Below are 15,434 nucleotides of genomic sequence, written 5' to 3'. Positions count from 1 at the left end.
TACCAACATCTATTTACTTGCGGCACATGCGAGAGGGCATGTGTGTGATCTCATGTGTGATAGTTGGTCACGAGTTGACAATGTGGACGATGGCATACTGGACCAAGGAGGAGACATTTAAATTAATAAGCATATGGAGCGAAGATAACATTCAAGCTCAATTAGAGGGGTACAAGAGAAACCAGCTGGACGTGTGGACCAAAGTTTCGCGTGAGATGACCTTAGCTGGATACAGGCGGGCATATGAACAATGCCATGAGAAGATGAAAAAACTTAGGACGGAGTATAGGAAGATTAGTCACAAAAGGAAGGAGACTGGGCAGGGGAGATACCCTGGATGGGACTATTTAGATGCAATAGATGATGTGCTTGCTGCACACAAGCCTTCCACACAGCCCGAGGTAGTAGTAGATGCACTAACTGACTAAAAACTACAGAATACACAGACAGAAGATATTGATGACGACCTAACTGAGGCAGAATCCACCTTAAATACATCTAACACTACTGGTAATGCTGCTCCCAGTCCAACTGGTACTGCTGCTCCCAGTCCAACTGGTAACGATGTCACCGACACCAGTGGTGAAGTGGCAATAATTTCTCAAGGGCAGAAGAAGGGTGATAATAGAACCAAAAAAGTGGAGAAGGTATCCAACAGAAAACGTAAAGATGTGACAGGAGAATTGCTAGACAAAATGATAAAATGATAAGCATGCAAGAAAAGAGTGACAAACTGGTAATGGATCTTGAATTGAAGAGAGCTAGGCTAGAAGAAAAGCAAATGGAAATGGATATGTAGATGCAGAGAGAATATTGTCTCAAAATGCTGAAAGTTCTATCAGGAAATAATCATGGTATGCTACTGCCACGTGCTCTCTCACATTCCATGTATGGGTATGGGAATATGGTCCTGATGCCACCCAAGATGGCTTGTAGGTGTATACTGAACTGTATATAGTTGTGATTTCATTAGGTGATTTCATTAGGTGTGTATCATGACATGTAACCAGAGTTGGGGTCATTACACCAAAAATGTAACTAGTTACATATTACTCGTTACTTTTACGCGATGTAGTGTGCTACAGTATTATTACTTACTGAAAAAAGTAACGAGTTACATATTACTCGCTACTCTGAGGGCTGTAACTAGTAATAATATTACATATTACATTTGTTTGTTACAAACTATAAAGTAAGTCCAACCTTCTAAATACAAGTTACCAGCCTACAACTACAAGTGACATGAGCGAGACACGTGTTTCTCTGGTGTAGTTCAGCCACAAATACATACTTTGTTGTTGTATCTTGGCCTCAAGAGCACTCCCCATACACTATCATTCTTTGTCCATGTCTATAACGCTATCTCCAGTCTTGTCTGGACCCAAAATGCAATCAATCACGTGCCTGGATACAATGTTCCTTAAAAGGAAGTAACGCGTTACATTCGTTACAATTTCTGGATGTAATATCCGTTACATATTACTCGCTACTTTGTCATGTAACGCGTAATATTACTCGTTACTGTAAAAGTAATACTATTATGTAACGCGTTACATTTGTAACGCGTTACCTCCAACTCTGCATGTAACACATAGCTATGTTGCGTGTGCATGCTGTACTATTGATCATGACATAGAGTTAGTGGGATAAAATATAAATTATTTTGAAAGTAACTAACTAGAGTGTTCCTTATGGTGTGTGGTGATCCAACTGAAGTGTCCCTTGTTGCCACAGGTAAAGATTGATCATACTCACCACCACTATTCTGGAGCCAAGCATCATTGAAGTACTCATGGTGGACTTCACATATAATATGGAGCACACAGACTGCAGCAATTACATGTGGAATATTATCTGTGTGTATGTAATTGCGCTTCAATACACGATGCCATCATGCTTTGAGACGTCCAAAAACATTCTCGATGACGATTCTGGCTCTACATATCCTGTAGTTGAAATTTTGCTGATCTTAAGTTAAGCCAGAATTGTGTGCAAATGGCTTCATCAGCCATGACTGCATGGGGTATACAGAATCTCCTATCATGTAAAGTGGAACACGCACTCCAGATATGGTTGTTGACTGATTGGGAACCAAGTGCCCACGTGTAATTTTCTTGTACAAATTTAAATGTGCAAAAACTCTTGCATCATGGACACTTCCAGGCCACCCTATGCAGACATCCAAAAAGTGATAGTTTGTATCCACAAGTCCTTGAACAATCAATGAATACCACCCTTTCTGGTTGTAGTAGTCAGTATGCTGTTCACTTGGTGCACAAATAGGAATATGATATCCATCAACAGCACCAAAACATTGTGGAACTCCCCATTTAGTTTTGAATTCATCCACTACACGATCCATGTCATCACATGATGGAAATTTAATGTACACCTTCATCAGCACCTTCATAATTGCTCTGCATGTTTCATACACAATCTCACAAATAGCCGACCGTCCTATGCCAAACAAATGAGCTATAGAGCAGTATTCAATTGGAGTAGCCAAACACCACAGACAGACAGCCACTCTCCTTTGCACAGACAGGAGTCTCCGCATGACAGTGTCACTTCTATCAAACTCCGCTGATGAGCAGTTGCATGATATAGAAAAATGTCTCTTTGCACATTCTGAAATTTTGCAGCCAGTCTTGATGAGTAAAAGTTATCAACGCAACATTATTCCACCACACATCAGACCTACATGCAATGTGTCAATAATATATTCCTGACTTTACAGTGTCCAGCATTTAGCTAGCTATATATGCGAACACAAATGACATACAGCAGGCACAGAACTCATAAATACATTGCATATTATTGCACCAGTAGCTACATGCATGAAAAAAATAGATTTAAGTATAAAATAGTATGGCGGTGTTAAGGATAATGCTACACTAAATCACTTTATTACCTAGTTGGTGCAACCCAGTAACATTGTTCCACTGGCCGAGAATGTAGCATAGTGATAGCGATTACTAACATTGTATTTCACTGCTTAACCTGCTTCCTACAGTCCATTAACTCTTCTTCTACCAAGCAACTGGGCTTTGCTTTCATTGCTTGTCATCTTGCAGACAAAGATTTTAGCCACAAAAGTATGACGTCTGAGAGGTGAACTAAATTTTCCTTTATAAAATTCTTAATAACTACTTCAACACAGATTTTATTAATTTATATACTTTCTCAACTACTACCACCATCGCGGTGTTTATAATTTCCAATTGATAAGCGGCTGCGCGGAAAGGGTCTAGCCACATGAGACTAGCCTTTACCCGTATTTTATCATCATAATCATAATCAAAACAGCACAACAAAGTGTCCACTTTATAACTGGGTCTAGATTAGAGTGCACTATTTCTAGTTAATATTATATATTAGGTGCTTATATTTCCAGGCCAAACTGAGCGACAATACCTCATCTGAATCGCACGCCTTTAGAACCGATCTGAGCCGTTCCAAACCAAACCAAGTAAGCATGCTGGTGTGAACACAGTGTTAGTAGGGATCGCCTCAAAGTGATACATGCTGCCTAAAATGCCACCTTTTAAACTCATCCTAAAGACATCATATGAAAATCACCTTTACGGAAAAATATCGGTCCATCTAACATCAAATACAGCATTAAAAACAAGAAAACACTTACAGGTGGTTGGATATAGAATTTAAAAAATCACTGAAACTCAATATTTTGTTTGCCAGCCTGCCTGCCAAACTGCCTGCCTACCTACTTACCAGCCTGCCTGACCACAATCGCAAGGCTGAAGGCCAAACGAAGGAGTGCACCACCACCATTTTACACCACAATAAAAAACTCACAGGCATGTGCCTTTTGGGGTTCCAACGAGTCTGTTCCCTCTGTGCTTTGTCTTTCTTTTTATCTTCTGTAAGGCCAATTGTTATCTTCTTCATGCAATGAAACCATATTGAGGTGCCATATCAACATTTAAGCTTATTTAAAGTGATTATGCATGGTAGATACCTGAAACTACATGATAGGTTCAAGACCACACCCATTAACTATCTTGGTTGATTAATAACGATCAAGTGCAGAGACCACACCTCTTAACAAAATTTACTCAATCATGGTGACCACGCCCCATAAATATTAAATAGTGACATGGCCCCTGGTAGGTGAAAGGCTGACTTGAAATACTGTAATAAAGCAGTCACTTTAACAGAACAGTCACATGTGTATAGCTGTATGCTATAATAAAAAACCCAAACAAATTAGTATAATTATTATAAAATTATAAATTTAAAAATGAAGTAGGGATCCAAGTGATAACAAGTAGTGAAACAAGAGATGAAATATAGCATAGCTCGGTGGGAAAATCCCTACTTTGGCACTGAACAAAATTGTTATAACATGCCAATGTAGGCCACCGAGCTATACTGTAATATACCATCATTCATCTCTTGTTTCACTACTTTTTATCGTTTGGATCCCTACTTCGCTTTTAAATTAGTAATTTTTTAATATGTTATATATGTGCATCTGATGCACATACTCATGAAGTAAGTTTATGGACTTCCTGTAGCAACAGTCCTTGGTTATACTGAAAATTTTAATCTTCTATCCGTCGTTGTGATAGGTAGTATCACCAAAATACTAATTATTGTCTTATACATGACTGAAAACTCTTTCCAATGCAGATTCGCCTTATATCATGCTCAATCACGCTACAATGTTCGCATAATGCATAAGAAAATGGCCATTAACTGCAGAGTAATGTGGTACAAATTATTTACTTATAGGATGTTCTGTTTACGAGATATACTGCATGCGTGTTGTTGTATAGCGGCATTCGCATTTAATGAAACACTTTTATATATCAACTTTTGGGCCAAAGGGTTAATTAATTAAGCTAATATGCATGAACTTGCCCTTAAATGGTGAATCTCAGTGTTGGTGTTGTAATTATTATTTAAAAAAATGTAATATATTACTTATTACTTGCTACTACCAGCAAAAGTAATGTGATATTACTGTAAATTAAAAGTAACTACAGTAAAGCAGATTTTTCCCACGGACTAATTTACTTGCAAAAATAAAAATTGTGCAACACTTAAACTCATGAGGTGACAAAATGGTGACATTAAATTTCTCCCACAAATTTATTACTCATTATAATAAGTGTTTGCATACGAGATGGAAAGCAGAGATATTTGGTCTGAAATAAGCATGTTAGCTGCGTTTCTTTGTATCCATGATGAATTTATGCAGGAACCTGAAAACAGAGTAGCAGGGCAGCTGTCTGGCAATGTTTGGTGAAGAAACACGTGTTGTGTAGGAGCCACTATAAATAATCAGCATTCTGGTTCAGGCAGCGGTTTGTTGTCAAAATGTTCCAACGCAGCAGTTTTACAGGCACTAAAAACCTCGCGGCAAACACAACTCCATGTGATGAAATATATCACAAATTATGTCTAATTAAACCCAGCTTCCTTGTCTTCTTCCAGGTGTATCTTGAAACTTGTTCTAGTTAAACATTAACACGTGTCCAACTCGTCTTAGTCTATCAATACTTTGAATCAGCATGACATGTAAAATCATGCGACTAGCTTAATACTGTGCAGTAATTAGAATAATGTAGTGGTGGCTTTCTGCAATGGCTGTAGCAAGGATTGTAGGCTACATGTATGTAGTGTACTGCCGTAAAAGCAAAAAAAAAATTGACAGGAAAAATATATGGCAAAATTGAACATGTATATTTGATGAATTTAAAGTTGATGCATAGTTCTTCTTGAGCTTACCCTAATCATTCATGGACCGAATTCAAGAATTTCAAATTGCCCAAGCATTAATCATGGCAGCTCAAGTGATAGCTTTGAGTATTATAGCTGCATCCAAGTCCAATGTTACCACGAGTATAAATGTAGCTACAGTACATAGCTATTTGGGATGCATTAGTAAGAGAGGAACTTGGTAGGAGAATGCTTTGCAAGTGCATGTTGCCCGCATCCAAAAATCTGAAAGGTACAGAGAAATGTCTGGCTGTAGGACCATGCTCAGTAGCTAGTAATCTTCCAATGTTGCTAGATATTCATCAGAATAAGCTGTACAGGTTCACAGATCTTCTTTTGGATTTCTTCGTTTTTAGCTAGCCGAATATTTAAAATTGACAATTTCAGTGAAATTTTTCCAACCACCAAAGTTAACAAATTTTCTGTTTATACGGTATGTTAGAAAGTGATTTATTAAGTTCATTACAATATAGAGGTATATAATACTATTAATAATAATACTACTACTACTACAGTACCGTGTTACTTTTCAAAGTAATTGCCTGTTACATATTACTGGCCCATGAAAAGTAACACGTTATATTACTCTTTGCTGCAAACTGTAATACTACTATGTATGTTACTTATGTAACACGTTACCCCCAACAGTAGGGTGGTGCCACTCTAAATGCTTTGACAAATTAGTTGTGTTCTTTGAGTATCCAATTTTAGTATTGCAATTTGGCACTTGGAAAATTACAGTACTGTGGTTTTGAATTCTGCCATTGTCATCTGCTTCAAAGGCAAAGCATTTCCATACTTTACTTTCTAAACCAGGTGCACACCCATGGCTGGCTGTGGGCGTGTGCCTGGTTTACAGAAACACTTTCAGAAACGTGTGTATGTATGTACCATATAGCCTCGAATTATGGCCCGGGTGCTTATTTCTTTAAAGTACTTATTGTTCGTCCAAAAGTAGCACTAAATCTGAGGTTAATCGCTATAAAAGGTTTCTGTTGACACAAAAAAGGTTTCAGTTGATATTAAATGATGTCTATTAAAGCTATGAATACTAAAAACTGGCATCCATGGTGGTCATGTTGTTATCAACCCTGGCGACTAAACGAGACCAGGCATTTATACGAGACCGGCCATAATTTGAGACAATACGGTATATGTGTTTGCTTTTCCACACCCACGTGAGCAAAAATTTGTTCACTAATAACAGCCTTTATGTGTGAAATAAAGGCTATATGGATCCTGTATTAAACTTCCGGGCAGGTAAACTTTGTGGTTAACATGCTGGGTTGAAATACAGGTGAAATGAGTTCATAAGGATGCAGTGAAGGCCTTTTCCAATGGGCTCTACGAGCATCAAACAGCTGAAAAACAACACAGCTGACTTCCTAGGCTACCAGGTATAACAAATTTCTTCAAGTTGAAAAGGGGGCATGCCCATACATATGCAAACAAAAATTAAGAGCAATTTTGAGACTTTTTCCTGAAGAACGTGTGTAAGAAAATACTATAGACAAACCATAAAACAGTTAAGAAGATACTTCTGTGCATTATTGGTGGGTTAAAGTGGTTTGTTCAAGGTACGTTTCCTCAGCAGTACATAGCAATTACAGAATTATGAAATATCACATTAATCATGAAACACAAATTACTATGATTCATGATTCTGTATGTAGCAACAAAACAACACACAAAAATAAATAGTTTAGTATATTGTTAATTAATTCCAGTTAGGTTTGTTTGTTGAATGGCACTTGGTTTTTAGAAGTAGCACAAAATCAACTTGTTGCTCCAGGTAGTGGTGACAAGTTGGTGCCTGGTTTATCCAAGTAGCAGTTATAGCATTCTCTCAAGAAGGTTGAGAGTTTTCTACTTCTGTTTCTTCACCAGCACTATCACAAGTACTTGCCTCACGGTTCGCGTACATTTTATTTTTCACACATGATTTTTATGATTGCATCATGTACCTAGTATCACCTAGCATCGATATTCTTGTAAACGTAGTATCATATCATGATACACAGAAGTTGTACCATACTAATATGTATCGCAGACCCCTAATTGGAGGTCATCTGTTCAGCTACAAACAAGTCACCCTGTAGTGAGTTCAGCTACAAACAATTCACCCTGTAGAGAGTTCAGCTACAACAATTCACCCTATAGAGAGCAAAAACAGTTGAATTGAAAATATTATCCACAGACAAAAATTCAGCTGCTGATCAATAAAGACCAAAGACAAGCTAACGAAGCTGGTTTTCAAAACAAAAAGAAGTGATATCTATACAAAACAACCAAGCCTTAAAAGGGTGTGGCCCCTAAAAAACCAGGGTGAAAAAAGATGTGAAATCTCTGCCATTAACCTAGCCATTTCTTGGCTGCCACCTTGGGAAGTGTCATTATTAAAATTTTGCTCTTAACTTGCCATCCATCACAGCCATTTCTTGGCCACCACACATATTTTTCACCCTGGCTTTTTGGGGGACACACCCTTTTTATAGCTGCATTCTTACTAGTAGAGTCCAGTATTATTCCAGTGGCACTGCTAACATCATCGGCAACTATTTTACGGTCACCTGATGATGACGGTACAACTAAGTTTATACTAAACATCTCATCTCCCTCAACAATATTATCACTCATCACTGGTACTGTCACTGTAGTAGTAGTGGCTCCAGCACGAATTGTAGCAGTGAGAGGAGTAGAGTCAAAATCAGTTCCCTCTGTAGATGCATATACATATGTTGGTTAATAGTTGAGTGCAATAGGTATAAGATATGTATGAGATGATGTGAGGCATAGAAACAAAAACATATGTAAATAAGCAACAATAGAGTATCTTAACAGAATTTCTAAGTAATAACCTTAAAAACAGTAGCTATGTATTCTTGCAACATAGTATTCTGTGCACAAGGGGAACTGCATACATAAGAGATTTGTGACAGTCTCAGAAAGACTAGCCTTATCATTTATTTGTATGAATGCTGGCTTGGCTTTATAAGTATAATGAAAAATTATAATTTTACATTTGAAATACATAAAATGCAATGAAACAAGGGATATCAGCTATATATATATATATATAGTAATGCAAATGTACTTCAGTCTTATAGCTTGTGAATATTATAGCTATGACCAAAGTAGGAATTAAGGTTTTGCAGTGTCATGCTGCTACTATTGTATCAGTGGCCTCGTGCATATATACACATGCACACTTGCTCATGTGTCTAAAAATCAGACTTAGTCTTCACCTATATCAACAGGTTAGCAAAATGATCATCATCATAACCAGCTAAGTTGTGAGATTTAGGTGTGTTTTCACTTTGGTTGATTTTTTTTTGCATTTTAAAGTTACCATTGTATAAACAACAACCTAACAATCAAATTCCTTGTTCTTTAGTGAGTAATTTTATGTACGGTTTAATTGAATTATATTGTATGGTTTGTAAGTTTAGAAGCAGCAGATTGGAGTCTCTACAAATTTGGCAGTGAGGGTTTTTAAATTATTGTTACTATTTGTACATACATGTAGCTTTGTGTTTGTGACAAAAAATTAATCTGTTGCCATTGGCTATAAGATTAGTTTCCCAGAGCCAGTCACATTAAAAAAATTGTTAAATTTCTAAAGTTGCAGTATGTAGTTGTGAAATATGTCTTGCATATAAATAGAGAAGCTTGTAGGCATTACCTGTTGCATCTATTCCTTTAAGATTGATGTTTATGTGAATCCTTCTATCAGAAGTTCCTCCAGACATCACAATACTCAGTATCATTCCAGCAGATGATTCTGATCCACTAAAACTTGCGTTTGAAAACTGAATCCTTAAAACTAATTTAAATATTAAAAAACTTACAATAATTTCAGAAGCTGCTAACGTCAATGATATTGATGATATAATAGCCAAGATTAGGCAATAACAGTGTTAGTAACAATTTATATTTAAATACACAATTAATTTTCTTAGCTGCTTTACCAGGTGGTTTCCTGAAATTGTATTCCAAAAAAAATTCATATGTATGTACGTGCGTGCGTGTGTGTGTGCGTGAGTGTGCATGTATGCATGTTTGTTTTTATCTATGCCTGTCAACACCCACACTTGCACAGTAAACTTCTATGTTAAAAGTAGTGCTCTATAGACCCTGTAATAGAGTAGATTATTAAGCTTTACTCAGAGGCGTATACTTCATGCCAGTTCAAAATACAGGCACAGCTGGTTTCTGAAAGCTGCAGATGTTGTACTGTGTAGTGCAGGCCTTATAAGCTATACCAGTGATTTGAAGTTGAAAGTGGTGTGTCCCTTTCACATGCATACAAAAATGAAGAGTACAATAAGGGCTTTATATTTAAACATTATACACAGATGGTTATAATATAGTTTTGAGCATTGCTTGTGGTTTATAGCAGTTTATTTGAATTGCATTTACTTAGCAGTGAAAAGATAAAATTTAATGAATTACAAATACACGTCATTACAATAAATTACTGTATGTATTTGATAATATAAACATTCACCTAAATTAATTTAAAAAAAATTAAATCTTATCAATTCATACTTCTAGAAGGGAATAGCTAGCAGTTGTTAACTGGGCACCTGGATTTTAGATGTAGCAAAATATCAACCGGCTGAAGTTAAATTTAAATTTAGCTTTAAAGTTTCTACACCTTTATTACAGCTAATTCCTGAAAAGGTTTGGGAAAATTATGCGATTGTGTGTCTGTTTAGCCACATGAACATATCTAAAATAAACTTCAGATGAAGAGCAAAAGCAATATAAAAACTGCATCACATGCCTAGGTTTTAAATAAAATGCTTTCCTCTTGTGCTCTGTGTGTTATGTATGTGCTTTACTAGTGAAACTGCCATTTGTATGTTAACAGAAACAGTGAAATGTGTGTTTTGAATTGAATAGGGTGTGGTAGTCACAAAATAAGCGAGTGCACCATGAGTGCAGGCTGAATAAATCTTGTAAGAAAACATGGTAGATAAAGAATAAATCTTAGTATTAATTATGCAAATACTATTTTAACAGCCAGTACAAACCTGACACCTGGCTTTCGAGCAACTTACTCAGAAGTTTAAATTCAGATATTCAATCCAAGTTCTATATTAGTTGGTATTCTGTTGGATGGTAAGGCAGCTGGGATCTATATGATGCACTAGTTGTTTGGGGAGACAGCTCAGTCCCTTGCTGCTCTGGGTGTGGGTTGTTGTAAGTGGGTCATATGTCCTGACCCACTAGACCCACAAAGTAATCTGGATGTGACCCATATGTGATCCAAAATGAAAGTAAAACTTTGATACAGTTTGTACGTGAAAAAGTGCACGAAGTGATGATAAAATGTTGGACAATTACATTAATAAATTTGTAGTACATGTAGTGCACAGTGTATGTGTAGCTTATGAATCATGCATAGACTTACAACAAAAAATTAAGACCTAACAGTTGACAAATGTCATTCCCACGTGCAGCTAGATTAGTCCTTTTCTTACAGCTTCATAATAGACAACTGTAGACTCAGCAGCATCATCTTTAAGATGGTTTCTGTCTTTCCTTGCAATGCGTCCTGCACCACTAAAATATCTTTCAGATTCAGCGCTTGAAGTTGGTATCACTAATAGTTGCCGTGCTAAACAACTTAAAATAGGAAAATTATAAGATTGTTGTCCCCACCACAGCAAAGGATCAAAGACTGATCTAACAGCATCAGGTTGCTGTAAATTCACACCTGTTATAGAATTGTAATGTTGAAACTCTGCTTTGACATCAGTCTCAAAATCCGATGTATGACCACTGCTTTTAGAGTTACCAGTCACTACTTTCCTGAAGTCAGCAATTGGATCGTACTTGGCCTTCGTGGTAGCTACATCATCTTCCCTATTAGAGTGCCCTCCTGTTGTACCATCTTCAATATCACTACCTTCTGAATCATCAGTGACAAGAATACCAGCATATGACATGGCATTCTCCCTAGTAGCTTGTTCAGCCTGCTCAAACAAATTCTTCCATTCCTTAGCATCCTTGACAAATGAAAATGACTTGAGGGATGGGTCAAGGTAAGACACAGCAACGTGAATGGCAGTTATATCTTATCATCCAAAGTTGCAACCAACTTCCTTTTCAGGATACGCCCTGCCACACTATCAGTGGTTGATAGCTCTGACCAATAATTGTGAAGGATGTAGTAAGCAGGCAAGACCAATTGAAGAGTGACAATATATGAATATTCCAGTATGTCAAACATTGCTTCAGCCTTTTGCAGAATATTGACCACTTCTTCTACTAATGCTATATCTATATTAACTAACAAGTCATCTCTCCTTTTATCTCTCAAAAGTAGCCTTAAAGCATCAAAACTGGTAAGAAGAGATGAAAACTTGCTTATCAAGCTACGTCATGATCTAGTCTTTCCACCACTTTTCAAAGTAGCCAGCAAGTTACATTGAAACCCACCAGATTTCTTGACAAATTTCACAAGATTATCAGCACATTCATTTAACGAGCACAAGTAATTGCTCTCCTCACAAGCCTTCTCCCATGCTGTATTGATAGAGGTTGATAGTCGGTGGCAAGCACAATTAACATGGCATTTAGAATTTGTTGCAGCTACCATGTTTGCACCTTTATCAGTTGTGCATGGCACATTCTCTGAATCAAGTCCAGCTTGACTGAGAATTCAGAACTTCATTCATTTAGAGATTTTCATGGCTGTGCGAAAAGCCATTTTTTGTCAACTATGTAATTCAGTGTTATTTGTGTACTTGTATGTGTGTGGGTGGTGTAATGTATGTTATTGTCTTGCTTTGTGTTTATCTTGTATATTCTTGTATGCTTAGTTAGTTGTTGTTGTTGTTGTTGTATCACTCCAACAAGGAGGAACGGCATTGTGCCAATTGTTGTGAGTATAAAATAATAAATCAATCAATCAAATTCTATCCAAGGTTATCTGGATGTGGTCAGCTGTTGTTGCTGTGTCGGGAAAAAAATTTGCAGGCATACATACCATGTCTGAGAGCCCATCGTCTTTTATCTGGACCAGTTTCCTGCACCCAGAAAAAGGTTACAACCAGATACGAGAGTTGACAACATTATCTGACCATAAGTCACTAACGAATGAGACTGCGCCTAACTTTGATGGGGCAGCTATCAACTCTCTAAGAGTTTCTTGAACTTGGTGAAACTTTTTAGCAATATCACTTCTAACTGTATAACGCCCTACAATAAAATCTGAGGCAGGAACACGTCCATAGACTGCACCTAAATCTACAAATGCTTGTGTGAAATGTTTCAGAGGTTCTTGCTCAACAAACTAAGGCTGTAGCACATGTTGCTGTCAGACCTTCAGTGCTGGTCACTGTAAAGCGCTAATAATAATAATAATAAACTGATAGCAGCAGCAACAAGAGTTGCAGCCTGTTCACGAATCAACATTCTTGTTTGCTCCCCAACTTTCGCTTAACAAAACTATCCAGGGTCCTCTGCCCAGGAACTTTTTGGACAAATTGGGTGCTGCTACCACTATTACTACTGCCATCAGAGCCACTTTGAACACTACTGGAAGAAGATGGTGTACAGTTCTTTATATGATCCAGCATATTCTTTGTACCCAGCAATTTTTCTTCCCCGTCTACTGACATTTTATAACGAAGACACAATTTACACACACTACAACAAGCAACACCACATACTTCTTGATGGTTGACTGGATCCCACACAAGACAAAACTGATCCCAAGCATGACTGCCTTTCGATTTCTTATTAACCCCGAGAATAAATTCTCCTGATATCACCCGTTCTGAAACAGTTTGAGGTAGCAACTCAGTAGGGGACTCAGACACAAGATTCCACCATCCCTAGGCCTTCACATAGAACAGAGTCACCAGACGCCATATTTTAAGGAAACGTGATCTCTTTAATTATCTGGGTCACATCCAGATAATACAATTTGCGGATGAGACCCACTTGACCTACCAAAAAGGTGACCCTACTGACCCAGGTCATCCAACCCACTTACAATGCTGCTTATTACAGCTTTGTATTTACTATGGCTATGTGTGCAAACTGTGCATGTGTGAGTGGTTGGTTTAACTGTCTTAAGAATATTGTGTATATGAAGAAATATAAATGTGGCAACCATCTAAAAGTGAATACCTTTTTTCATCCACTCTAAGCCACTCTATATGGAGGCATTCAACCTTTATATAATTACTTTGCTAGCCTAGGAGCCAGGGTACTGTATATATTATGAAAAAACCCCTATGGTTTCAGTGACACTATTTATTCTAAATTGGGATGCACATTGGATCCTTCCTATAAGTTTGTGCTATAATATAAGCATAATCAATTTATTTACAGCAGCTTATAAGCACCTTCATCATCCCTGACAGTCACATCAGTAGTATCAGACTTGATGGATATTGGTAAACATGCTGATGTTACTCTAAAAGTAATGGAAAATATCTTATCTCCATCTTGCATTGTGTTATCAATAATATTCACAACAAATGATGATGATGTCATTCCACTCTTAATAGTCATAGTAAACACTAGTGGAGCTCCTGATCTATCATAGTCCATACCAGCTGTAGTAGAATATCTCTCAACTTTACATCAACAATTAATAACTACTACCTTTGGCTGATCCATCATTCACACTAACTTCTACTATAACATCTTCAGAGGTTGTCCTGTTTAGTATTAGACCAACTGATAATGGAGTCATGTTCTCTTCAATAGAATATTGTGATTGGTTAAATGACAACATTACACCTGTTGGTCAGTAATAACACAACATAATCACTAACACTTCTCCTACCATCATCATCTCTTATCATCACTTCACTAGTATCATCACTTCCACTAATAACTCCACAAGGTGAGGATGGAACACTAAGTGTTAGTGTAAATGTTTCATCACATTCTGCAATGTTATTATTAACAATCTGTACAGGGAACGACGCTGACGTCTCATTAGTTGGAACATTAACAGTGATGGAATTCCTTCTGTAGTCACGATTAGTTCCTCCTATAATAAAGCACATTTCAAAAAAAAAAAAAGATTAAATACTCACTTTCAGCAGTCCCATCCATTAAACTGATAATCACATCAAATGGTTTGGATGATGGTTGATTCAGTACTATCATTATCATCACTTCATCACTGTCTTCCCTTACTTCATATGATGACTTGTTAAAGTTCACCTCAACTGTATTATATTATCACCTACACTGACTACTACTTCATTACTGACCTGTACTATCTGTGATTCTTCCTGTAGATCTGCTTCTCTGTGTTGTTACTTGAGAATTATCACTTACTAGTGATAATTTAATATCAAATGTCTCCTCTCTTTTCAGCTCCTTGTCACAACTCACTGATATATTAACTGTTCTACTCACTTCTCCAACACCAAATATTATAGTAATTGGATTAGAGTCAAAGTCTACACCTGATCCTATCACAGTACAGTAATCACTAGTTCATACATTGTGTTACTTGTTAATGTATCCCTCACCTCTTGCTGACACTGGTGATTGTTCAGAAGGAGTCATCACTACTTCAATAGGTGTGATAGATGATCCTCCTAATATTATCACTACAACTTCTACATGTCCTGATGACTCTGAACCAACAAATTTATCTGATCCAAACTCCACTCTCAATACTACACAACACATTACTCATATTCTAATAA

The 15,434-nt window shown here is 37.1% G+C and overlaps 1 protein-coding gene across 2 annotated transcripts in view; it reads right to left on the bottom strand.

The window, feature by feature from the left end:
• Window positions 1-15,434, bottom strand: part of LOC136265542 (uncharacterized) — a 139,081-nt gene that overhangs the window by 34,247 nt on the left and 89,400 nt on the right. For both annotated transcript variants that reach the window (XM_066060415.1, XM_066060416.1), the window contains exons 24-31: window positions 15,255-15,404; window positions 14,991-15,194; window positions 14,811-14,945; window positions 14,555-14,764; window positions 14,371-14,508; window positions 14,109-14,321; window positions 9,428-9,568; window positions 8,253-8,462 (exon numbers count right to left, since the gene is read on the bottom strand). In XM_066060415.1, coding sequence (XP_065916487.1) covers window positions 8,253-8,462; window positions 9,428-9,568; window positions 14,109-14,321; window positions 14,371-14,508; window positions 14,555-14,764; window positions 14,811-14,945; window positions 14,991-15,194; window positions 15,255-15,404 — 1,401 coding nt within the window. The remainder of the gene's footprint in view (window positions 1-8,252; window positions 8,463-9,427; window positions 9,569-14,108; window positions 14,322-14,370; window positions 14,509-14,554; window positions 14,765-14,810; window positions 14,946-14,990; window positions 15,195-15,254; window positions 15,405-15,434) is intronic.

Source organism: Dysidea avara, chromosome 9, assembly GCF_963678975.1.
Source record: "Dysidea avara chromosome 9, odDysAvar1.4, whole genome shotgun sequence".
Classification (NCBI taxonomy): domain Eukaryota; kingdom Metazoa; phylum Porifera; class Demospongiae; order Dictyoceratida; family Dysideidae; genus Dysidea; species Dysidea avara.
This window is presented reverse-complemented; position numbering and strand designations above follow the sequence as displayed.